Genomic DNA, 27,440 nt, shown 5'->3' on the forward strand with positions numbered 1-27,440 from the left:
GCTCTTCATGGAAAGAAGCCCAGTCTCCCTTGTACATAAAGCACCTCTGTGAGAACAGCATTCAGTCCTAGTGAGTGACCCAGAAAGGGAACAAGGCTGGACGCTCTACAGATGTACGGCTAGTAGGTGGGTATTGAAAGCATAGCTGTTTTTTCCACTGGTTACATAGTTTAATTCATCAATGGCTGTATAGAAATTATTGTTGGTCATAATCACTTCTGGCATGCCCAATGCCTGTTTTATGCACCTTTACCATGCCTACAAATGCCCTAGTAAAGTAATATAGGCTTGTATACATACACTGCTGACTTAGCTCTTATGTCATTTTTATATCTTGCACTGCTCACATGCCAGCCCTGTGCCATCCACAATGTAACCCAGTGCTGCAACTCTGTGAAGGTGGCAAGATGTCCGCAGGTGGGGACGAGTGGGTCCCTGAGGAGCAGGAATCTTTACCCAGCAAATTACAGCGTAAAATGAAGCAGTCTCCTCTTGTTCCAGTGGGTGAGTAACAACAAAATATATCCATTCTTACTTATGAGTTATCCTCTATCTTAGGGGCCAGAGTCATAGAGATTACAGCTACATTCACACATATATAAGAAATGGACCGATTTTTCTCATCTGTTATTTTGACTGGAGCAAGTAGACTGAACAGTTTTTTTGTTTTTTTTTATCCACTGAGCCTTAGCAATATATCAGCTGTAAAAACAAATGACGTCTGAAGTACAAATTCTGTCTTCTGCGAGTCATCCGTTTTACATGGATCTCCATAGTCTTTAATGGCAGAGTCTAATTCACAGAACAGATGAGGATAGGACATGCTGTGAAGCTCATGGACCAGAGACACAGATCCATTTTTAAAACGGATGTGTGTATGGATCAATGAAACTCTATGGGTCCATGTGCTGTCTGGGAAAAAACGGACAGGATGTGTCACAGGGATATGTGAATGTGGTCCAACTACCAAGTCCTAGTACAATTTCTTTTTGTTATCTGTGTTGGTTATAATTTATAGATATATGATCCATTTCATAATTTATAATTTATTGAGAATCAAAAGAGAAGACTGAGAGGAGACTTAATAGCTGTCTACAAATATCTCAATGGCTGTCACATTGTAGAAGGATCAACTTTGTTCTCATTTGCACAAGGAAAGACTAGAAGCAATGGGATGAAACTGAATGGGAGGAGACACAGATTAGATATTAGAAAAAACTTTTTGACAGTAAGGGCCCCGTCTCACTAAGCGATCTCGGTAGCGAGATCGCTGCTGAGTCACAACTTTTGTGACGTAACAGCGAGATCGCTGTGTGTGACAGCGATCAGTGAGCGGCCCCCTGCCGGTATCGCTGATCGCTGGAAGAAACCTCTGGACATTTCTTTGGTCGCTGGTCTCCCGCTGGCCAGCATGCATCGCTGCGTGTGACAGGCGGGAGACCAGCGATCAGGTGTAAAAAATAATAAAAAAAATAAAAAATATAGTTATTCTCACCTTCCGACGTCCTGTTCAGCCATCCTGCCTCTCTTCACGCTCCGGTCCCAGTGATCCTTTGCACGAATGACCGCGAGACTTTGTTATCCCTCGAGACCGTGACATCTCGCAGTCATTCGTGCAAAGGATCACTGGGACCGGAGCGTTGGAGAGAGGCAGGATGGCTGAACGGGACGTCGGAAGGTGAGATATTTTGATTCTATTTTTTACAGCGATGGCCAGCGATGCCGGGCGCTCGGCATCGCTGTGCTGATCGCTGGTGAAGCTGTCTGTGTGACAGCTCACCAGCGACCACATAGCGACTTACTAGTGATCCTGACACCTTGATATCGGTGTCGGGATTGCTGGTAAGTCGCTTAGTGTGACGGGGCCTTTAGGCTATGTGCACACAGTGCGGATTCTGCTGTGGAATTTTCCGCGCAGATTTTGCTAAATCTGCAGGTAAAATGACCTGTGTTTTACCTGCAGTTTTAGTGCAGTTTTCACCTGCAGATTTCTATAATGGAGCAGGTGGAAAACTGCAGCAAAACCACACAAAAGAAGCGACAAGCTGCTTTTATTCCGCACCAAATCTGCGCAGAAAAATATGCAGCATGTGCACAGCATTTTTTGTTTTACATAGCCTTAAACGGTACTGTACATCACATGCAGTTCTGCAGGGCCAAATCTGCTGCAGAACTGCAGAATCTGCACCGTGTGCACAGGGCCTTGGAGTGATCAATGAGTGGAACAGGCTGCCACAGGAGGTGGTGAGTTCTACCTCAATGGAAGTCTTCAAAGAGAGGCTGGCCAGACATCTGTCTGGGATGATTCAGCAAATCCTGCATTGAGCAGGGGGTTGGACCAGATGGCCCAGGAGGTCCCTTCCAACTCTACGATTCTATGAAATAGTACCTGGGTAGGTGGGGGTGCCGGCGTGGATACTGTGTCGCTGAAGTCTGCATGCCAGCACCCCCACCCACCCAGGTACTATTTGATTCAGGCTCCATGCCCAGCACCTAGTGCATGACCAGGCACATAAAGGCTATGTGCCCACGTATTTTTTAGGTGCTGCGGATTTCTCCCTGCGGATTTTGTAAAATCTGCAGGTAAATTTCAGGTCAAAAGACCTGCAGTTTATCTGCGGATTAGGCTGCGGTTTTGCCCTGCGGTTTATCACAATGGAGGAGATGGTAAACCGCAGCAGAATCCACAGAAAAGAAGTGACATGTTAATTCTTTCTGCGGATTTGAAACCGCGCAGAAAATTCCGCAACAAGTGCACAGTGGTTTCCATTTTACATAGAGTAAAATGGTACTCTACAATGCAGCAGATTCTGCTGCGGATCCACAGCAAAATCCGCAACGTGTGCACATACCCTTAAAGTGACTATGGTGTCACTTCTATTATCACACTGAATGCGATTAACTACTGTACTGCAGTCTGTTAACGATGAAGGCCAGTGAGGCCGAAACGTCTATTATTTTCTGGCTGCATTAAAAATATATTCTAGAAGTTGAGTGCCAAGTTTTCTTTATTATTCATGTATGGTGTGGGGCCCTACGTGATCAGCTTCTGAAGTTGTGCATACGGTGTTTTTCCTTTACTGGAATCTTACTACAGTCATGGATTGGTGTAAAATTCCTGGTGTGGTGCATGGAGGCTATCGCCACTTGACACTCCTAATTCAAAAAGAGACATGCACCTCTCAATGAATCAGGAGCGTCTGACTCCTACAAGCCCCATCAAGAAATTTGACGGTATTGATGAATCAGGGCCATAGAAAATAAGGTGGAAATACAAAAGCCACTAAAACGGAGCCAATTACTACACAAACAGCAATGATAAATCAGGGACATACAGCTGTTTGTACAGATTTATAATGGGAAAGTCTTATAGCTATAAAGCTTGGGATAAAGGAGAAAATGTACAAATTTGTTAATAGGCATATGAAGAGTATTTGGCACTCAAAGGGATGATAAGAAAAAAATGTATTCAGGTTTCTTTATTATTTTCGTAAGCAATAAAAAAGGAATGTATTGTTAACGTTTCGGTCCCTATAACATGGACCTTCATGAGGTACAGATTGCTGTGAATGTTCTAAACAGTGCCGAGAAGATGAGCGCTGTGGAATTGCACCTTTATTAGCTGTATGAAGAATGCTTTTCTTACAACGACTAAGGCTGGAATTCCACTCCCTTTATCATCTCAGGACTAGTTATGACGCTCACTGCAATCGGTCTCTGATAAAGGTCCATGTTACAGGGACCGAAACGTTAACAATCGATCCTTTTTCTATACGCTTTTTGATGTAGTGGAACCCTTCTTGAGCCCCATTCTTATTCAGAGGAATGCCATATATCTACAGTATAACATCTACTGGTTTGTTACTAGTATAGTACAAATGTAGGCCAAGTCCTAGCAGTTTATACAACTGAACACCAAATGGTCAGATGAGATATACTCAGGGTTGTGTTATTTCATGGAACAACAGAACTAATCTCCTGGCAGAAAGTAATCCCAAATGTGTGCAGGTGGCACTAGAGTTTTTGTCCTCTTCCTCTCTGAAGAGGCAATTTGCATATTAAATTTACCAGAAGAGCTTGCATGGCATATAAGTCTCCTCATTCTGACAATGCCAGGCCTGGTTTGTCAGTCTCCACAAGAAACATTACCTCTTACATCCCAGTCAGAGGCCTCTCATAAAGTCACATCAGATCTCATACTTTGCACTGATGAGGGGCAACACCCCGAAACACTGTATCTGCAAAATGAGAATCTAGTTTGGTTTTTATCCTAACTCATGTGGCAAGGCTTGTTAAAGGGTTAATATTTACTGTTAGAATTACTACGTCCAATAGGTGATGCTAAGAGTTCAAGTCCTTTTCCTCTCTGAAGAGACAATTTGCAAATGAAAAGTGTCGCACCTGGAATAAAACAATCAAATCCTTGATCTGCTTTTTTCCCCAGAGACCCCTTTTTGAAAATGAAGGAAGCTATCTAAATGTATGTTTTGATCTCTGCAGGTCTGGCTGGATTTGCTATGATTGTCATTTATGGACTTTACAGACTTAAACAAAGAGGCAACGTAAAAATGTCCGTTCACCTAATTCATACCCGGGTAGCTGCACAGGCCTGTGTGGTAGGGGCCACTGCTTTGGGTAAGTCTATGCCGCAATGCTCATCTACCTCAGTATCAAACCAAGTCGCTATGTTTTACCTATGAATGCTCCATTCACACTATATGATTGTGCAAGTAAGGAGGAACAGGTGGGGTCTTGGACTGATAGGACCCCCTAACTTCTGATCGCAGCGAATCCTAGCTGGAAGAATTTACAGTAGGGATTCACAAAGTGCTGTGGGTATTGTATAAGTCCATACTTGTGCATACACTTGCCCATATACATAACATTTTTTTTTCTTTTAGATTGTCCACACCTGACAGTGTCTGCAAGCTCTGTTAGGGACCATAATGACATCTTAGATATTTGGCCAGAGCAGTGAGCAGCTGTAACAGCAGTAGACCTATGTAAATAGGATCACAAGAAATCTTGCAAAACTTCGACTAGTGTCACAATCTAATGACCTCCATCGGCCGTGAGACATGGAAAGGTGATTCTCATGGTCGCTGCATCTTTTACCTCCAGCATTGCATATTCTCTTATCTGTACGGTTCTTCTTATGCCAGACACCTCTGGTGGCAACGCTGGTACCCTGTTAGGCTAATATCACATTAGCGTTTTTTTGCACAATACAATCGTGCACAATAGAAACGCATGCAAAAACGTATCATGCGTTTTTGCATGCGTTTGAGTTTTTTATGCGCATTCGTTCTCTAGGGGTTAAAACCAGTGTGTACACATTTACGCCAAAAACACATGCGCACGAAAACGCATGTCCGTGCGCACGCTTGCTTTCCCATAGACTGTAATGCAATATTTTGCTGCCTTCTGTATGCAAGCGTGCGCATGCGTTTTTTTACGCTTTTTGGCGGACCCAAAAATGCAACAGGTTGCGTCTGGCGCGTCTTTGGCGCACACCTTTGAAAAACTCATGTGCACGAAAACGCATACGAACGCGTGCAAATGCAAGACCAGGCGCACGCCAAGTTAAACATGGGTACGCATGACGCATGCACGCGCACGATGCGCTGCGCAAAAAAACGCTAATGTGAAACCAGCCTTATGTGCATGTCCAGGCCGATCATTTTATCAGTATTAGTAAAGCTTTATAGCATTACCCGTCTGTCTGCAGCAGTCACAGCTGATGTCTGCACATCACTTCTCTTTTTGACTATTCCGCACGATTCACAATTATGACAGACCAAGAGTTAATGTTCAGGAAATGCAAAAAAAAAAAAAAAAAAAGCAAGATCCCAGGAAGAGGGAAAATTCCAGAATATGCATCATTGAGCCTGGAGCAAGGGCACAGAAGGAGCATGTGTCAGCAGAGAGTCAGTGGAAACAAGATCATTACAACTCATCACATAGGGCTCAGAAATAGATAATACGCTCTACTGAAGTACCGTAATCATTTGGATTTTTACATTTTTTTAAATGGATTTTTCCTCCAACCCAATCAAAGTTACATATCAATTTCACGATTATACAGATATTAAGGTTTTGGAATTCCTTAGAAAGTAACATGGTCTAACTCAGTGGTTTTCAACCAGTGTTCCGCGGCACGCTAGTGTGCCGCGACACATGGTCGGGTGTGCCGCGTGTCCGCATGGCTAATTTACATGCGATGCAAATTAGCCATGTGGAGGCAAGCAGGGCGGCGGGTCGGAGAGGCAGCAGTCCCGTGTTCCTGTGTCGCTTCCTCCCTGACACAGCAGTCAGCGGCGCGGCTGGATGACATCATCATTCAGCCCCGCGGCTGCTGTGCCAGTGAGAGGAAGCTGCCGGTGAGGAGAGGTGAGGGGTGTGTGTGTGTGTGTGTGTCTAGGTGAGAGGTGTGTGTTTGTGTGCGTGTGTAGGTGAGTTGATGGATGTGATGAGAAGCAATGATGGGAGTCATGGAGAAGGCGGTGATGGGGAGAGGGCAATGGAGAAGGCGGTGATGGGGGTAATAAGAAGGCGGTGGTGGGGATAGGGCAATGATGGGGTTGTCGAAAGGGCAGTAATGGGGTGGTGGGGAGAAGGAAATGATGGAGGTAGTGGAATGGGCAATTTCTACATGAAGGGGATTATGATGGGGCATATTACTACAAGAAGGTGATAATGATGGGGCATATTACTAAAAGAAGGGGATAATGATGGGGCATATTACTAAAAGAAAGGGATAATTATGTGGCTCATATACTGCAATATAAAGGGGTACAATGAGAAATACTATGGCCATGAGGCTGGAGTACAAGCGCCAGCTCATATACTATATATGGTATATGCTGATAATTATGTGGCTCATATACGTGGGACTGTATGTATGACTTTACATGGGACTGTATATATATATGGGAATACATGGGACTGTATGTATGAGGTTACATGGGATTGTATATATGAGGGGGTTATCCTTTTTTATTTAACTTTTTTTAAAATAAATAATTTATTGAAAGGACCTCTGCCAGGCATATTTCACTCTTGAGGGCTTAAAAAGCAGCTCTTGTGGTGATAAGAAGCTGATTTAAAACCCCCAAGAGTGAACTCCGTGAGAGCTGTATGTGTGGAATAATAAATGATATTTTGCCGGTCTTCAGCAGTCATGTCCTGCTTGAATTGACTCTAGTGGTGTAGCTCGTAGCACTTTGCAGCCGGCTCTATTCTACTTATAGAGAAAGCTGAGTGCTACGTCACTAGTGTCAATTCAAGCAGGAAATGCAGACCGTAGTAATATAAGTCATTATTACACACATACAGCTCTCACGAAGTTCACTCTTGGGGGTTTTAAATCAGCTTCTTATCACCACAAGAGCTGCTTTTTAAGCCCTCAAGAGTGAAATATGCCTGGCAGAGGTCCTTTCAGACTTAAAGTTTAAGTGTGGCAGATAATGTAATACTCTTCTATTTTAGTGTGTGGCTGCACACACACTATCTCAGCAGTGATGGAGAAGTATTTGAGAATGGAAAAGGCAAATGCCGAACAGGACCCTGGACACAATTCTAACCCAGATGAAGGCCCTAGTATGAGAGGTCGACAAAAGAAAAAAGACAAGACAGTGAGCTCAAGGCAATACAGTGAAAGCTATCTTTCATTTGGATTTACTTCCGCTGGGGATGCGACAGCACCAACACCACTGTGCTTGGTGTGTGGTGAGAAGCTTTCCAATAGCGCCATGGTGCCAAGCAAGCTTAAACGCCATCTCCAAACGAAACACCCTTCCGTTCAAAACAAGCCGATGGAGTATTTTGTACGCTTACGTACAAACAATGAGAAAGGGGCAACTTTTTTGAGAAAAAGCACAAAGGTAAATGAGAGAGCCCTCAAAGCTAGCTACCTTGTTGCTGAACTCATAGCTAAATCAAAAAAGTCCCACACTGTGGCAGAAACATTAATACTGCCAGCTTGTAAAGCTATTGTAAATTAGATGCTTGGCCCTGACGCAGCCATAGAGATAGCTAAAGTGCCTCTCTCTGATAACTCAATTGCCAGACGGATTGATGACATGTCTGCGGACATTGAAACTGTTGTTTTGGAAAAGGTGCGCATCAGTAAGAAATTTGCCTTGCAACTTGATGAGTCGACGGATATCAGTGGACATTGTCAGCTGTTGGCCAATGTGCGTTTTGTGGATGGAGAAGCCATTAGAGAAAACTTCCTATTTTGCAAGGCACTGCCAGAAAAATCAACAGGAGAGGTAATATTCCAGGTCACATCGGAATATCTTGATAAAAGTGGGCTTACATGGGAAAACTGCACAGGTGTCTGCACTGATGGAGCCGCAGCCATGGTCGGGCGCATCAAAGGCTTTGTAAGTAGGGTTAAAGAAAGAAACCCAGATGTTCTTGTTACCCACTGTTTCTTGCACCGTGAGGCCCTCGTTGCAAAGACCTTACCAGCAGATCTAGCTCCTGTGTTGGATGATGTTGTGCGCATAGTGAACTTTGTGAAGACGCGACCTTTGAGATGTCGCTTATTTGCGTCTTTGTGTACAGAAATGGGAGCGGAACATAAAATCTTATTGCTCCACACGGAGGTCAGGTGGCTGTCACGCGGCAAAGTGCTGGCCCGTGTGTATGAGTTGTGAGAGGAACTTAAAATATTTCTGACAAACGAGAGGTCCGATTATTCAAAGCTGCTTGCAAGTGATGAGTGGTGTGCAAAGCTGGCATACCTGGCTGATATATTTCAATATCTGAATGAACTAAACACACGGATGCAAGGCCGAAATGAAAACCTGCTTACAAGCACTGATAAAATGAACGGATTCCGTTTAAAGGTGCAGCTCTGGCAGCGACATGTGCAGGGTGGCAACCTTCAGATGTTCCCGCTCACCGAGAAACTGCATGATGACAACACTGCTGCAATGTGCGAGGTGATTGGCAGACATTTGAAAACTCTTGAGGAGAAGTTATCGTTTTATTTCTCTTCAACCTTCACAGAATGCCTTGACTGGGTTAGGGACCCATACAGCTCATTATCCGTTGCTGGAAAGGACATGACTTTAAAGGAGCAAGAGGAACTCATTGAACTGAAGCAAGACCGCGGTTTAAAGCTAAAGTTTGCTGATCTTCCTTTGCACAGTTTTTGGTTATCTGTTGCCAAGGAGTTCCCCATTCTGCCCAACAAAGCTATTTTGACATTGCTCCCATTTTCAACCACATATCTATGTGTGCTGGGCTTCTCAAGCTTGACTGCGATAAAAACTAAAAACAGGGAGAGACTGAGAACTGTTGAGGAAGAGCTTCGTGTGTGTCTTTCCACCATTCCTGCCAGGATATCCCTTTTGTGTTTATCGAAACAGGCCCAGGTTTCACACTGAGTAAAAATACATTTAGAATCTATATTATTAACTATATGTATAATATGTACTGTTTTAGTGTCATTTTGTGCCATTTTGGTTGGTGGTGTGCCCCGGGATTTTTTACGTATAAAAAGTGTGCCGCAGCTCAAAAAAGGTTGAAAATCACTGGTCTAACTGACTATAATGCACATCCTTAGGTCCTTCATGATTTAGGACTATCACACACACGTTATGGAGCGATTTGTTTATTTTAGAGGGTTGCTCATTTTGGACAATCCCAACAACATGACAGTAAAGGGCCTGTCACACTAAGAGATATTGCTAGCAATATCGCTATAACTAGTGACGTTATAGCGATATTGCTAGCGATATCTCTGTGTTTGATACTTACCTACGACCCGCTCCCCCGCTGGTTATCGCTGATCGCGCGAGAACAGGCTGGACTGTTTCTCGTCGTCAGCTTCCTGCTGTGACGACGAGCGACGCGTGGAGCCGGGCGGGAGGACGCAGGATTGCCTAGTGTGACAGGTAAGTAGCGACCCCCGTCCCCAGCGATGTCACTGGTGAGATCTGCCTGTGTGGCAGCTCACTAGCGACCACTTAGTGATGTACCAGCGATCCTGATCGTGTCATATCGCTGGTCGGGATCGCTGGTACATCGCTAAGTGTGACAGTACCTTAAGTCAATTATGAAGTGTCAGCGTCACAAATGGAGAAATTAAAGGGGATGTCTCATCTTGATAAATGGGTAAGATTGCAAAGTGCTTGAAAAAAACGAGACTTTGCAAATAACTTCCCATTATAAATTATCTCCGTTCTCAAGAACAGAGGGATTTTTAAATTCTATAGTTCCTAGGTTACCGGCCAGGACTGTAGAATATCACATGTAATCGAAGTACATGTATCAAAGTACTTCTGGCAGTTATAACATGGCAGTTAGACAGGGCAGGAGACAGGTAAGACATTTATATACATCTACTCCCTGTACATTTGGAGTACAACAAATATATACCATATGCATTTGTGTAATGTATATCCTTGCCGCTGCATTCACACACATCCACCGCCCTGGCATTAACTCTCCACACTCCATCCATATTGGCCCCTCGCTTCTTTCCTCTCCTATGTATAGCACTCACGCTCTTTTCACATTGTTAAATTGCACAGATCCAGGCAGTCCCACCATTCAACACCAGAGACGCTCTCACAAATCACTTAACCATCTGCTCACTCTTTCTATCCTCCTTCTCCTAGTCGCAGGAGACATTGCTCCCAACCCTGGTCCCCCATGTTATAGAAAGTCAAACCCCCCCACTGCTACACTCAGAAACCCCTCTAATCTTATTAATATTCCCTGCATGCCATCTGTCTCTCTTAATTGTGCACTTTGGAATTCTCGCTCAGTGTGTAACAAACTCTCCTTCATTCATGACTTCTTCCTTTCTAATTCTCTTAACCTCCTGGCTCTTACTGAAACCTGGATCCAGCAGTCAGATACTACCGCTGCTGCTGCTCTTTCATACGGGGGGGCTACACTTCTCTCATACCCCAAGATCAGACAATAGAGCTGGTGGAGGCGTTGGTCTGCTCCTATCACCAAAATGTACCTTTCAGGTTATCCCTCAAGTACCCTCACTTGTCTTCCCTTCTTTTGAGGTCCATGCCGTCAGACACAACACCCCTTTCTCCATGCAAGTGGCGGTGGTGTATCGTCCTCCCGGCCCCTCCCTTCAGTTCCTGGATCATTTTGCCACTTGGCTTCCACATTTTCTCTCCTGTGACATCCCTACCCTCATCATGGGAGATTTCAACATCCCCATTGCTCTTCCCCTCTCCCCATCTGCTACTCACCTTTTATCTCTAACCTCCTCATTTGGCCTTTCGCAGCTTACTAATTCTCCAACGCATGAAGACGGAAACTCCCTCGACTTGGTCTCTCGGCTTTGTGCAGTGGATGATTTTGCAAACTCCCCTCTCCCGCTCTCTGACCACAATCTTCTTTCATTCTCTATAAAGAACTGCCAGGATGCTCAGGTCACCCCCACTGTCCAGACTTATAGAAACATACAGGCCATTAACACCCAGAAACTTCTGAAGAACTTGCAGTCTTCATTGGCCCCTATCTCCTCCCTCTCATGTCCTGATTCTGCATTGAAGCATTACAATGAAACACTTCAAAGTGCCCTGGATGAATTTGCACCCCCTATAAATAGAACACCACAACACAGACGGCGACAACCCTGGCACACGGTGCAAACACGTTTCCTGCAGCGGTGCTCCAGGTGCGCCGAACGTCTGTGGAGAAAATCCAATCTACACGAAGATTTCATCCATTTTAAGTTTATGCTTAGAACATACAACACTGCCCTTCACCTCTCCAAACAAACCTATTTCAACACCCTCATCACCTCACTGTCCAACAACCCGAAACGTCTCTTTGACACTTTTCATTCTCTACTCAATCCAAGAGTACAGGCCCCAACCACGGAGCTCCGAGCTGACGATCTGGCCAATTACTTCAAAGAAAAAATTGACCAGATCCGACAGGAAATTATCTCCAAATCCCCTCATATCATGCACTGTCCTCCCTCCCCCACTGCATCTAACTCACTCTCTGATTTTGAACCAGTCACAGAAGAAGAAGTAAGCAGGCTCCTTGCATCTTCTCGCCCAACTACTTGCACCAGTGACCCATTTCCGTCACATCTCCTCCAGTCCCTCTCCCCTGCTGTCACCCCTCACCTAACTAAAATATTTAACCTCTCTCTCTCTTCTGGTATTTTTCCCTCCTCATTTAAGCATGCCATCATACATCCACTACTTAAAAAACCATCCCTCGACCAAAACTGTGCCGCTAACTATAGACCTGTCTCTAATCTTCCCTTCATCTCTAAACTCCTGGAACGCCTGGTCCACTCCCGTCTTATCCGCTATCTCTCAGAAAACTCTGTTCTCGACCCTCTCCAATCCGGTTTCCGCTCTTTACACTCCACCGAAACTGCCCTCACTAAAGTCTCTAATGATCTGCTAACAGCTAAATCAAATGGTCATTACTCCATGCTAATTCTCTTGGATCTCTCTGCAGCATTCGACACTGTGGATCATCAGCTCCTCCTCACTATGCTCCATTCCATTGGCCTCAAGGACACCGTTCTCTCCTGGTTCTCCTCCTATCTCTCCGACCGCTCCTTTACTGTTTCTTTTGCCGGTTCCTCCTCCTCTCACCTTCCCCTTACTGTTGGGGTTCCTCAAGGATCGGTTCTAGGCCCCCTCCTCTTCTCCTTGTACACTGCCCCTATTGGTCAAACAATCAGTAGATTTGGTTTCCAGTACCATCTCTATGCTGATGACACCCAATTATACGCTTCTTCTCCTGACATCACGCCAGCCTTTCTAGAAAACACTGGCGATTGTCTAAACGCTGTGTCTAATATCATGTCCTCACTATATCTGAAACTGAACCTGTCAAAGACTGAACTCCTGGTGTTTCCTCCCGCTACTAATGTACCTATACCCGACATTGCTATTTCCGTGTGTGGTTCCACTATTACTCCCCAGCAACATGCCCGCTGTCTTGGGGTCATACTTGATTCCGAGCTTTCCTTTGCCCCCCACATTCGATCACTGGCTCGCTCTTGTCATCTGCACCTCAAAAACATTTCTAGAATTCGACCTTTTCTTACTTTTGACTCTGCAAAAACTCTTACTGTTTCTCTTATTCATTCTCGTCTCGACTATTGTAACTCTCTTCTAATCGGTCTCCCTCTTACCAAACTCTCCCCTCTCCAATCTGTCTTGAATGCTGCAGCCAGGATCATATTCCTCACCAATCGTTACACCGATGCCTCTACCTTGTGCCAGTCATTACACTGGCTACCCATCCACTCCAGAATTCAGTATAAACTTATTACCCTCACCCACAAAGCCCTCCATGGCTCAGCACCACCCTACATCTCCTCCCTTGTTTCAGTATACCACCCTACCCGCGCCCTCCGTTCTGCTGATGACCTGAGGTTAGTATCCTCAATAGTCAGAACCTCCCACTCCCGTCTCCAAGACTTTACACGTGCCGCGCCAATTCTTTGGAATGCACTTCCCAGGTCAATACGATTAGTCCCCAATCCCCACAATTTTAAGCGTGTCTTGAAAACGCATTTATTCAGACTGGCCTATCGCCTCAACACATTAACCTAACCTATCCCTGTGTGGCAGAGCCAAAAGTTTTACCATAACCAGGTTCCCAGCATCATGTTCCCACATGCTTTATGCATCCATTAGCCCTCTGTGTCTGTACTGTTACACACTTAACATTATGGCTGGTCCATACAATCAGAGCAACTGTTACCACCCACCTTTCGTGTCTACCTCTTTCCTCATAGACTGTAAGCTTGCGAGCAGGGCCCTCACTCCTCTTGTTATTTGTTATAATCTACTGTATGTGATTGTTATGCTGTAATGTCTATTGTCTGTACAAATCCCCTGTAAATGTAAAGTGCTGCGGAATATGTCGGCGCTATAAAAATAAAATTTATTATTATTATTAATATCAGAAGTAATTGGTCTTCTAGGCAGACTTTTTGTAATAGAGCGTGCAAGCACAGCTCTGACGCTAGCCTGATCACTAGATCCAGCCTGCTTCAGTGCCCCTGCATTCCTTTGTTGCTGCAGAGAGATCTGCCTGTGCATGCATCGTCAGAGGGCACAGTTTGGACCACTGGTTAGAACTGTCAATCATCAGGAACGCATCAACACTAGTGATGAGCGAGTATACTCGTTCCTCGGGCCTCTTCCGAGTATTTTGGAGTGCTTGGAGATTTCGTTTGTGTCGACGCAGCGGCATGAGTTGCGGCTGCTAGACAGCCTGAATACATGTGAGGATTGCCTGTTTAGGGAATTCCCACATGTATTCAGGCTGTCTAGCATCCACAAACGAAATCTCAAAGCACGCCAAAATACTCTGAGGACACCGGAGTAACGAGTATACTCGCTCATCATTAATCACCACCAGCAAGCGTTGAGGCAGAGAAGTTGTGTATTCCTGTAGAGGAGTCAACCTCATTAAAGGATTATTATCTCCAAGATCCTATCTTAATAATAATAATAAATTTTATTTCTATAGCGCCGACATATTCCACAGCACTTTACATTTCAGAGGGGACTTGTACAGACAATAGACATTACAGCATAACAATAATCTCATAGATCACAACAGATACCAAGAGGAATGAGGGCCCTGCTCGCAAGCTTACAATCTATGAGGAAAAAAGGGGAGACACGAAAGGTGGGTGGTAACAATTACCCTGATTGTGTGGACCAGCCATAATGTTAAGTGTGTAACAGTACAGACACAGAGGGCTAATGGGTGCATAAAGCATGTGGGAACATGATGCGGGGAACCTGGTTATGGTAAAACTTTTGGCTGTGCTACCCAGGAATAGATTAGGCTAATGTGTTGAGGTAATAGGCCAGTCTGAATAAATGAGTTTTCAGGGCACGCTTAAAATTGTGGGGATTGGGGACTACTCGTATTGACCTGGGAAGTACATGCCAAAGAATTGGCGCAGCACATGTATAGTCTTGGAGACGGGAGTGGGAGGTTCTGATTATTGAGGATGCTAACCTCTGGTCATCTAGATATCTTAATATCTAGAAGGTGTAAAAACAATAATATTAGCAAATGCCTCCAATTAGAAATGTAGTATAGTTCTTATGATTTGCTATGTTACTTACCCCATGTGCAGGACATTGCAGTAGCTTAGGTATCCAAGGTTACGACCACTCATATAAGTTAGTTGTTTGTGTTAGTAACCATGGATACCTAAGCCACTGCAATGCCCTGCACATGAGGTAAGCGACATAGTGAATCAGATGAATTATACTACTTTTCTAATTAGAGGTTTTTGCTAATATTATTATACCTATTACATATTGGGATAGAATCTTGGAGATGGGAATAACAGGATTTTTGGGTTGCTTACCGTAAAATCTGTTTCTCGGAGCCTTCATTGGGGGACACAGAGACCATGGGTGTATGCTGCTGCCACTAGGAGGTTGACACTATGCACAAAAAAAGGTTAGCTCCTCCTCCGCAGTATACACCCCACCAACCGGCAGGAACTTCCTCCTCAGTTAGTGAGAAAGCAGTAGGAGAAGTAACAGAATAGATTGAAACAGAACAGACAACTCAACTGTACATAACCAACAACATAAGAACAGGAGTTGTAGAACATCGGAGGGTGCTGTGTCCCCCAATGAAGGCTCCGAGAAACAGATTTTACGGTAAGCAACCCAAAAATCCTGTTTTCTCGTTCGCCTTATTGGGGGACACAGAGACCATGGGACGTCCCAAAGCAGTCCCTGGGGTGGGAAACAAACTTCCATCAGGCCAGTGGACTCACCACCGCTGCCTGCAGGATCCTGCTACCTAGGCTGGCCTCCGCCGAAGCGTAGGTGTGGACCTTCTAGAATGTCACAAACGTGTGAACAGATGACCAGGTTGCAGCTTTGCAAAGTTGCAGCGCGGAAGATCTGTGGCGCACCGCCCAGGAGGCACCCATTGCCCGGGTAGAGTGAGCTCTAATTCCCTGAGGGGCCACTCGATGCTTGATCCGGTAGGCCTCCAAAATTGCCGACCTGATCCAGCGAGCAATAGTAGCTTTGGAGGCTGGCTGACCTTTCCGCGCCCCATCTGGAATGATGAAAAGAGAGTCTGACTTCCTCAAACGAGTCGTTCTAGCTTGGTAGACCTTCTTTGCCCTGACCAAGTCCAGCTTGTTCAAGGAGCGCTCCCGAGGGTGAGCTGGACCCGGACAAGAGGACGGGAGAACAATATCCTCATCCAGATGGAAAGTGGACACCACCTTAGGAAGGAAAGAAGGCGGAGTCCGTAGAACTACCTTGTCCTGGTGGAGCACCAAGAAGGGGGAACGACCAAAAATGGCCGCCAATTCCGACACGCGCAGGATGGAGGTGACGGCTACTAGGAAGGCTACTTTCCATGAAAGGAGAAATAGGGAAACTTCCCTGAGGGGTTCAAAGGGAGGACCTTGCAGAACCTCGAGAACCAGATTAAGATCCAATGGATGTACGGGCGCACGGTAGGAGGAGCCACATGAGCCACTCCCTGAAGGAAGGTCTTGACCTGAGGATGGGAGGCCAATGTCTTCTGGAACAAAATGGATAGCGCCGAGACTTGACCTTTTAAAGAGCTGAGGGCAAGGCCCGCATCAAGGCCTGCCTGAAGAAACGCCAGGACAGAAGGGGGAGAAAATGACATGGGCGGAATGTTATTGGCCTCACACCAAGTGAAATAGGCTTTCTGGCCCAGATCATGGTATGAATAACCTGATCGTTTCAAAACCTTGGTCTCAATAGCCACGCCGTTAAATTGAGTGGCCGAGAATTGAGGTGGCAAATCGGGCCCTGAGACAGCAGATCTGCCCTGTCTGGAACCTTCCAGGAGGCGTCCGCGAGAAGGTTGACGATGTCCGCGAACCAAGACCTTCTGGGCCATTTCGGGGCGATGAGGATGACTGGACTTCCTTCTGCTTTGATTTTCTTCAACAGCTTGGGAATAAGGGGAAGGGGAGGGAACAGGTAGGGGAGCTCGAACTAAGACCAAGGAATGGTCAGAGCATCGGCGCCCCTGGCGAGAGGATCTCGAGCCCTGGATACAAACTGTGGGACTTTCCTGTTGAGGCGAGATGCCAGCAGGTCAACGTCCGGAGTTCCCGAACGACGGCAAAGCTGATGAAATACATCCGGATGTAAGGGACCACTCTCCCGCGGCGGGACCCCTGCGGCTGAGAAAATCGGCGGCCCAGTTGTCCATGCCGGGAATGTGCACCGCGGATATTGTTGGAACTGAAACCTCTGCCGAGTGAAGAATTTTGGACACTTCCGCTAGGGCTGAGGCACTCCATGTCCCCCCCTGGTGGTTGATATCTGCCACCGCTGTGGCAGTCTGTCTGAGTACGGATTGGCAGGCCCCTGAGAAGTCTCTCCCAGTGAATGAGAGACAGATAGATCGCCCGTATCTCGACGACGTTGATCGGCAGAGCTGTCTCTAGTCGACCACCGACCCTGAACAGTTTGATTGCGAAATATTGCCCCCCCAGCCGAGGAGGCTGGCATCCGTTGTCACAATCTGCCAGTGAATGAGAAGGAATGACCGTCCTAGGGCAATGAGAGGTGACGTCCGCCACCAAATGAGGGACTGCCTGACCTGGTATGAAAGGCGAATTGGACGATCCAGGGAAAGAACAGACCTGTTCCACCGAGACAGTATGGCCTGTTGGAGGGGTCTGGAGTGAAATTGAGCAAAGGGAATCGCTTCTGTCAACGCCACCATCATTCCTAGAACTTTCATGGTTGTCCGGAGAGATGGAAGTCGTGTGGTCTGCAGCGATCGTACATCTTGCTGCAGAGAACTATCTTCTCCTCTGGGAGAAAAACCCTCGATCGACGAGTGTCGAACAATAGGCCCAGAAACACCAGACGTTGTGTCGGAACAAGGCAGGACTTCTTTTTGTTGACGAGCCACCCAAAATTGGACAGGGTGTAGAGGACGATGGTAAGATTTTGGCGAGCCTGGTGAAAAGACGGAGCTTTGATCAGAATGTCGTTGAGGTACGGAAAGAACGAGACCTCTCATCCTCAACAAGGCCATCAACGCCGCCATGATCTTTGTAAAAACTCTGGGTGCGGTGGCAAGACCGAAACGGCAGTGCAACGAACTGGTAGTGGTCCTGGTGAATCGCAAAACGCAGGAATCTCTGATGCCCGGGAAAGATGGGAACATGTAGATAGGCATCTTGAATGTCTATTGAACACATGAACTCCTGCGCCTCCATGGAAGCGATTACCGACCGAAGAGACTCCATCCTGAAATGACGCAATCGGACCCTGTTGTTCAGTAACTTGAGATCCAGGATGGGACGAACTGCACCATCTTTTTCCACACTACAAACAGGTTTGAATAAAACCCTGTGAAACGTTCTGATTCGGGAGCGGGCAAAATCACCCCGGAACTGAGGAGAGAGGTGATGGATGCGAAGAAACCCGGACTAAGGCAGGGTCTTTTGGAAGGACTCGAAGAAACGATCCCGGGGACGAGAAACAAACTAACTATGTTGTATCCTGGGGATACAACTTCCCTGACCCAAGCGTCCTCTACTGAGGCAAGCCAGACGTCTCTGTAGAAAAGGAGTCGACCGCCCAGTTGGGAAGGACCCTCGGGACTTCCTTGATAGTCATGCTGATGTGGACTGACCAGATCTGGACCTGAAGGATCTGCCCTGGGATGAGTGAGATCGCCAGGAGGGAGTGGGTCTGAAGGAGACCTTCTTTCTATCCTGGCGTGCCTGCGGCCTCTGTTGGTAGACCGAAAGGGCCGAAACTGACGCCTTAGCGGAGGCCTACGAGGCTTGGACTGAGGGAGGAGGGAACTTGTGCCTCCAGTGGTGTCCCTAATAATCTGGTCCAGCTGGGATCCAAAGAGACGCGCTCTCTGAAAAGGCAGATTGGTAAGGGACTTTTTGAAGACAAATCCGCATGCCAAGCCTTGAGCCAAATTGTACGCCGGATTGTCATCACGTTGCTGGACGCCTGGGCCGCGCAAGACGTGGCATCCAAGGAGGCAGAGAGCAGATAATCCCCTGCATGGGAGATCTGGTTAGCCAGTTTGGCCGATTGCTCTGGTTGGGCTTTATCTAGGTTGCCCTTGCGGAGATCCTCCGCCCAAGTAACTATGGCCTTTGCTACCCAAGATGAAGCAAAGGCTGGGCTTAACGCCGCCGCAGCCGCTTCGAATACTGACCTTGCTAGAGATTCTATAATTCTGCCATTAGAATCCTTTAGCGATGCCACACCTGAAATCGGAAGGAACGTGTTGCTAAGATAGTCTGGACACGGGAGCGTCTACAGAGGGGGAAGCCGACCAGTTGTCGGTGAGCTCTTTTGAAAATGGATAGAGCACGCCGAGATGCTTCCCTCTTTGAAAGCGTCTGGTCGGATTTTCTCTCTCCCTGGTAAGGATCTTGCCAAACTCAGAGTGGGAGGCGAAGACTCTGGAAGGTGTTACTGCCCGTCTGAACGAAACCTCCTGATCTGAGCGTTTCGCAAGGGAGTCTGTATTTCGAAGGTGTGGTTAATCGCAGCAATGAGGTTCTGTACCAAAACCTTCATGTCCGCATCCTGGTCCGAATCCAGCTCTAAAATCTCTTCGGATGACGCATCTGAGAACGCTTCACCTGACTCGGGTGAGGAGGCACGGGAAGGCGACTGCTGGGAAGGACGCTGTGGAAAGACCAGGTCAGGAGAGGATTCCGGCCGGAGATCCTGCCTGGGTCTTTTGCGGCTTCTGCTGGCTGGCTCAGATGGAACCCCTTGCGACCTGCTGGACCCTGCAAAAGTGTCCAGGGGCAACTTATCAAGAACGGCCACTAGGGACTGAGACACCCTGGTGAGGTCTGCCACAGATTGTGATAGAGAAGAGGCCTAGCCAGGAATGGGGGGGTTCACACTCACGTGGCGCAATAGATGGTTCCTGGACGGCATTGGGCTGAATGGGATTACTGCTGTCTAAACCGAGGGGAGTGGGAAAGTTCTCTGTGCTGGCGCACGGGCACGTTCCGGAGTTTGGGGTTAGACATAATGAAAGAAAAGAAGAAAGAACCCTGAGGAGATGCCGGAAGGTTGAGGGAAAGAAGGCAGAGGAGGGTGTCAGTCTGCAGTTGCAGAGCTACTCACAGTCCGGTGGCCTGAAAGGCGATGTGCCCAGCTTGTCTGAGATGCAGGGCCGCAGTAGAGGATAACGAGGAACCCCTTTCCGCTGCCCGGTGTCTTCAAAGGCGTCCGGCTGACAGGCTGCAAAGATGGCGGCAGCCTGAGGTAAAAGGAACACGCGGTTCAGGAGAGAAGGGCGGAGCTAGCCGCCTGATCCGGAGAGAAGACCGCCCGCTGCCCAGCTACAGACTAGGAGGGTGGGTGGTCCTAGAACGGGCGGGAGAGCAGCCCGCCTATGACAGAGGGCGGGGGGCATGGCCGCGACGGCCGAGTAGGCCCGAAATGAAGCCGGGGACTAAATTAGTTTCGGCAGCCGCCTGTCAGCGCGGGGCGGCGCGGAAGTCCTGCAGCGCTGCCACGGCCACCCAAGAAGAAACCGCCGCCCGAAAAAAGCCCTCAGGATAAGCCCGCATAAGAATGAGGGCGGCGGGGGGGGGTTGTTCGGGGGGGGGGAACAAGGCCCGCGCAGCAGCTGGGGCCTGGCATGTGGCGCAATAGAAAGTGCGGCGGCTGCCGGGAGGCGCAAGCAGCTGAGGACCCTGCGGCACTGCCCTGTGCCGCTCCGAAGAATCCTCCAGTGGTGTCTTCAATAAAGGTACCTTGTAAATCCAACGCTGTCTGAGTCTATTTTCCCCGTGTCCGCGCCTCGTCCGACCGACAGGCTCTGGTAGGCGAGTGGGTGGGAGGCGGGGGGCAAGGACCATCCGTATAGCTGGCACGCACCTGTGCAAAGCTCCTGGTCCTGCTGCGGAGAGCAATGAGGATACGGGGTGGCAGTACACGCCGTACTCATAGTCTCTTGTGGGACTACAGATGTGACTATTCACTCTGTATCCCTCCGGGACCCTGAAAAGGAACGACGCACACCGAGGTAGATATGGGTCTAATGAAAGACCCGTGTCCACCTCCTACTGACACTAAGCTAAACTGAGGAAGTTCCTGCCGGTTGGTGGGGTGTATGCTGCGGAGGAGGAGCTAACCTTTTTTTGTGCATAGTGTCAGCCTCCTAGTGGCAGCAGCATACACCCATGGTCTCTGTGTCCCCCAATAAGGCGAACGAGAAACTCCTTTAACCCCTTCCTGACATCAGACGTACTATCCCGTCCATGGGACCCGGGCCCCTATGCCCATGGACGGGATAGTACGTCTAGCGCGATCAGCGGCGCCCACGTGGTGAGCGCCGTTGATCGCGGCCGGGTGTCAGCTGATTATCACAGCTGACATCCGGCACTATGTGTCAGGGGCGGTCACGGACCGCCCCCGACACGCTAACCCCTTGCACACCGCGATCAAACATGATCGCGGTGTACCGGGAGTTAAAGGGAAGCATCGTCAGGGAGGGGGCTCCCTCCGTGCTTCCCTGAGCCCCCCACGGCAGCGCAATGTGCAGCGCTGCGGCGGGGGACTCCTTTCCTCCAGGCCCCCGGATCCAAGATGGCGACGGGGGCCTTCGGGGGCCTGGAGGAAGCTGGCTTCCTCAGTGCCTGCAAAGCGCAGGCATGAGGAAGCCTTGTGCACTGCCTGTGACAGATTGCTGATCTGTCACAGTGATCTGTGATGTGACAGATCAGCGATCTGTCACAGGACAGTGATGTCCCACCTGGGACTATGTAATAAAGTAAAAAAAAAAAATAAAAAAAAAGTGTAAAAATAATTAAAAAAAAAATAAAAAAAAAAAAATCGCCAAATAAATTAGTAAAAAAAAAAAAAAAAAATATTCCCCAATAAATTCATTTTTTGAAAATAAAAAAAACCCCAAAACAATAGAAGTACACATATTAGGTATCGCCGCGTCCGTAACGACCCGCCCTATAAAACTGTCTCATTAGTTAACCCCTTTAGCGAACCCCTTAAAAAATAAAAAACGAAGCAAAAAATAATGATTTATTATCATACCGCCAAACAAAAAGTGTAATAACGCGCGATCAAAAAGACGCATATAAATATTCATGGTACCACTGAAAACGTCATCTTGTCCCGCAAAAAACGTGCCGCCACACAGCATCATCAGTGAAATAATAAAAAATTTATAGCTCGCAGAATATAGCGATGCAAAAATAATTTTTATATAAAATAGTTTTCATTGCATAAAACCAACAAAACATAAAAAAACAACCTAAATGAGGTATCGCTGTAACCGTACTGACCCGAAGAATAAAACCGCTTTATCAATTTTACCGCACGCGGAACGGTATAAACGCACTCCCCCAAAAGAAATTCATGAAACGCTGGTTTTTGTTCATTCTGCGTCCCAAAAATCGGAATAAAAAGCGATCAAAAAATGTCACGTGTCCGAAAATGGTACCAATAAAAACGTCAACTCGTCCCGCAAAAAATAAGACCTCACATGACTCGGTGGGTCAAAATACTTTAAAATTATAGCTCTCAATATGTGGTGATGCAAAAACTATTTTTACAATAAAAAGCGTCTTTTAGCGTGCGACAGCTGCCAAAAATAAAAACCGCCATAAATAGTAAATCAAACCCCCCGTTATCACCCCCTTAGTTAGGGAAAAATAATAAAATTTAAAAAATGTATTTATTTCCATTTTTCCATTAGGGCTAGGGTTAGGGCTTGGGTTAGGGCTGAGATTAGGGTTAGGGGTGTGTTGGGGTTCGGGTTGGAGTTAGAATTGGGGGTTTCCACTGTTTGGGCACATCAGGGGCTCTCCAAATGCAACATTGCGTCTGATCTCAATTCCAGCCAATTCTGAGTTGAAAAAGTCATATGGTGCTCCTTCCCTTCCAAGCTCTGCCATGCGCCCAAACAGTGTTTTACCCCCACATGTAGGGTATAAGCCTACTCAGGACAAATTGCAAAACAATTTTTGGGGTCCAATTTCTCCTGTTACCCTTAGGAAAATAAAAAATTGGGGGCAAAAATATCATTTTTGTGGAAAAAAAATGATTTTTTTATTTTCACGTCCGAGCGTTATAAACTTCTGTGAAGCACTTGGGGGTTCAAAGTGCTCACCACACATCTAGATAAGTTCCGTGGGGGGGTCTAGTGTCCAAAATGGGGTCACCTGTTGGGAGTTTCAATAGTTTAGGTACATCAGGGGCTCTCCAAATGCACATGACACCCGCAGACCATTCCATCAAAGTCTGCATTCCAAAATGGCACTGCTTCCCTTCCGAGCCCCGACGTGTGTCCATACAGTAGTTTTCTCCCACATATGGGGTGTCAGCGTACTCAGGACAAATTGGACAACTTTTGCGGTCCAATTTCTCCTGTTACCCTTGGGAAAATGAAAAAATTGGGGACTAATTGATCATGTTTGTAGAAAAAATACGATTTTTTTATTTTCATGCCCGGGCATTATAAACTTCTGTGAAGCCCTTGGGGGTTCAAAGTGCTCACCACACATCTAGATAAGTTCCTTAGGGGTTCTCGTTTCCAAAATGGGGTCATTTGTGGGTGTTTCCACTGTTTAGGTACATTAGGGGCTCTCCAAAGGCAACATGACACCCGCAGACCATTCCATCAATGTCTGCATTCCAAAACGTCACTACTTCCCTTCCGATCCCCGACGTGTTCCCATACAGTAGTTTTCTCCCACATATGGGGTATCAGCATACTCAGGACAAATTGGACAACAGCTTTTGGGGTCCAATTTCTCCTGTTACCCTTGGGAAAATAAAAAAATTGGGGACTAATTGATCATGTTTGTGGAAAAAATACGATTTTTTTTATTTTCATGCCCTGGCATTATAAACTTCTGTGAAGCCCTTGGGGGTTCAAAGTGCTCACCTCACATCTAGATAAGTTCCTTAGGGGGTCTAGTTTCCAAAGTGGGGTCACTTGTAGGGGGTTTCCACTGTTTAGGTACATCAGGGACTCTCCAAACGTGACATGGCGTCCGATCTGAATTCCAGCCAATTTTGCATTGAAAGTCAAACGGCGCTCCTTCCATTCTGAGCTCTGCCATGCGCCGAAAGTCGTTCCCCCCCACAAATCAGGTATCAGCGTACTCGGGACAAATTGCACAATAACTTTTGCAGTCCAATTTCTCCTGTTACCCTTCGTAAAATAAAAAAAATTGAACCTGAAGTATTTTTTTTGTGAAAAAAAGTTAGATGTTCATTTTTTTTTAAATATTCAAAAAAATTCCTGTGACGCACCTAAAGGGTTAATAAACTTCTTGAATGTGGTTTTGAGCACCTTAAGGGGTGCAGTTTTTAGAATGGTGTCACTTTTGGGTATTTTCTATCATATAGACCCCTCAAAGTGGCTTCAAATGTGATGTGGTCCTAAAAATAAAATGGTGTTGTAAAAATGAGAAATCGCTGGTCAACTTTTAACCCTTATAACTTCCTAACAAAAAAAAATTTTGGTTCCAAAATTGTGCTGATGTAAAGTAAACATGTGGGAAATGTTAGTTATCAAGTTTTTTGTGTGCCGTATCTCTGTGATTTAAGGGCATAAAAATTCAAAGTTGGAAAATTGCGAAATTTTCAACATTTTTGCCAAATTTCCGTTTTTTTCACAAATAAACGCAAGTAATTTGAATGAAATTTTACCACTAACATGAAGTACAATATGTCACGAGAAAACAATGTCAGAATCACCGGGATCCATAGAAGCGTTCCAGAGATATGACCTCATAAAGGTACAGTGGTCAGAATTGTAAAAATTGGCCCGGTCATGAACGTGCAAACCACCCTTGGGGGTGAAGGGGTTAAGCACTGCACTATGCTGATTGAAAACTATTGTTTTCGGAGACTGAGAGGTGCTATTTGACTGCACTCTAGTAAAAAAGATTTTCACATGGGATAACCCATTTAAGAGAACCTGATGCTATGACCTATTAAAATGGGATGTCACATCAATTACCCAGAGGATTAAGTGGTCCGCGAAAAAAATTGGTGACATGTTGGATCAGAATCGGCAATGCAAGTCTATGGGTAGCTGAAAAAAAAAAAAATCGGATGACATCTGAGTGCAGTCCAATATTCACAAAGTGACAGAATGGAGAAGGTGGAGAAACTTTTTTTTCCCCTCTCCACCTCATAGAAAAACTGATGCCACTGTGATAAGAATAATCGGACCGTTTTTCTCAGATGTGGAGACTTCGGTCGTGTGAACCTACTTCAGTAGAGATCTCCTAGGGTCTATAGTTACACCACAAAGGGCCAATCAAAGCAGGTGAAAAAAACCCCCACTTCTTGTCATATAATCCATTTCAAAGATCCAGACTGGATTAGTGTATGTGCCCCCGATCTGGAATAGCAGTGTTTTGGACACAGCTCACCTGTGCTGCGTCCAACATTACAAGCACAGTGGATGGTTCAAAGAACACATGTGCAGATTTACCTGCGTGATTAGAATGCAGCATTTTGGAGGCAGAGAAAATACACTGCGTCCAAAACGCTGCTATTTCCTGATCGTAGGCACATAGCCTAAGAGATATCATGATCTATGTCTCGGGACCCAGCGCAAGACGGGCTTTTCCATTCAGCCTCAGTAGCTTTGGCTTAATTAATGGATTCAAATTATAACCAGTGTATCTCCTATGGCATGACAATACACTAATTTGCAGATTCAGACACTTGTAGTTCCAACAACCCTGATGTAGAACCCCAAATTCAGTTTGGTACAATGCAGCTGTAGGAGCATTATGGCATGTGTAAGTGAAACGGTAGATTTTGAAAAAGCCCTTTCTTTTAGGGACACCCTTATTCTTCAGTCATCAAATAGAGAGGTAATAACACATCTTACATTGTGAGAAGTGCATCTTATGCATTTAACCTTTTTATTTCTGCAGGAACTACATACGCCATGTACAAGGAATACAGGGAGAAAAAGGCAACCGAAAAAGAAGCTGTAAAGGCAAAATGAAAGAGTCTACCAAAAGCAAAGTAATCTGTCTAAAGACCAGTCAGGCTGATTTACACCTACCTATATTTGGCCTTAAAGCTTAACATATAGATTATGATGTGTATTGTCCGCCACCACTTGTTATCCCATATACAACTTATGTGTAGTGACACAGGACCTATAGCTCCAGCCTCAGAAAGAAATTGCTGACTAAGCAGAAAAAAAAAAAAGAGTAAATCAGACAGGGTCTGCTGTAATGCTTTCATAGATGCAGAATGATTGTACCAAAATATATGATAAAAAAGAAAAACAGAATTTCTGTTAAAAAAAACAGACAAATTGTGATTACTGCCAAATTTCCTGTTCAACTGCCCAACTTGTGACATTATTATTAACAAAGGATAGAATCTCCAGCGCTGGACTTCAGTTAAAAATTCATCATTTATTATAAATTCTTAAAATCGGACAGAAAAAAGTATAAATAAGGACATACAGGCAGATGGGGTCTCTGGTGGTCTCCAACCAACGCGTTTCGACCTAGAGGGTCTTACTCATGGTTCACACTAGACCAGTACTGACGACTACAAATAATACAAAGACTGGTAAATCACAGGTGTTAGACAAAAGAATTAATGATCTTTAAAAGAAAAATTTCCATAGGGAAAAATTAACTCTGGAATATTTGTAGATCCAGACAGTGACAAAGTCTCTGAAGAGGTGGACTGGTGGTCAAAATGACATTTCAAAGTTAAATTTCTGGCAAACTTATTCACATCTAGAAGAGTCTGATAAATATCAAATTTGTTGACTGGACTAAATCCCAAGCCTTTGCTCAAGAGAGTCATATGAGCTTCTGATAGGATATAGCTTGAAAGATTTATTACAGGGCATGTTGATATCTCCTCCTGTTTCTGAAGTGATAGTTTCTTTTTATGTTTCCTCCCCGCATTATATTCTTATGATATCTTTTCATTAGCTTTTATTTTTTCCTGTTTTTCCGATAAGTTTAAGTTTTTGTTTATATTATTTCATTTACTAATGGTAAAAGGGTTAATGTATATTTCAGCTCCACATTAGGCTGAGTGTTTTGCAAGAGTTAACTGGTAGGGATACTCCCTATTTTCATTAATTCTTTTGTCTAACACCTGTGATTTACCAGTCTTTGTATTATTTGTAGTCTTCAGTACTGGTCTAGTGTGAACCATGAGTAAGACCCTCTAGGTCGAAACGCGTTGGTTGGAGACCACCAGAGACCCCATCTGCCTGTATGTCCTTATTCATACTTTTTTCTGTCCGATTTTAAGAATTTATAATAAATGATGAATTTTTAACTGAAGCCCAGCGCTGGAGATTCTATCCTTTATTTTGCTTCAGTCAACGCCCCTGATCAAGGTGACTCAGTGCGCAGGAGGATTATGGATCGCAACCGAGACTGGTGAGCTGACCTCCCTTCATTT

General features: G+C 45.8%; 1 protein-coding gene across 1 annotated transcript; it reads left to right on the top strand.

Annotated features, from left to right (window-relative positions):
- On the top strand, positions 1-26,277 carry HIGD1B (HIG1 hypoxia inducible domain family member 1B). The gene is made up of 4 exons (XM_073572864.1): positions 1-126; positions 355-504; positions 4,501-4,635; positions 25,931-26,277. The coding sequence occupies exons 2-4, from the start codon at positions 408-410 to the stop codon at positions 26,002-26,004; spliced, it is 306 nt and encodes a 101-aa protein (XP_073428965.1). The 5' UTR covers positions 1-126; positions 355-407; the 3' UTR covers positions 26,005-26,277.
- Positions 26,278-27,440: the final 1,163 nt, after the last annotated feature.

The sequence above is a fragment of the Dendrobates tinctorius genome, unplaced genomic scaffold, assembly GCF_039654945.1.
Source record: "Dendrobates tinctorius isolate UK_male_01 unplaced genomic scaffold, ASM3965494v1 ptg000032l, whole genome shotgun sequence".
Classification (NCBI taxonomy): domain Eukaryota; kingdom Metazoa; phylum Chordata; class Amphibia; order Anura; family Dendrobatidae; genus Dendrobates; species Dendrobates tinctorius.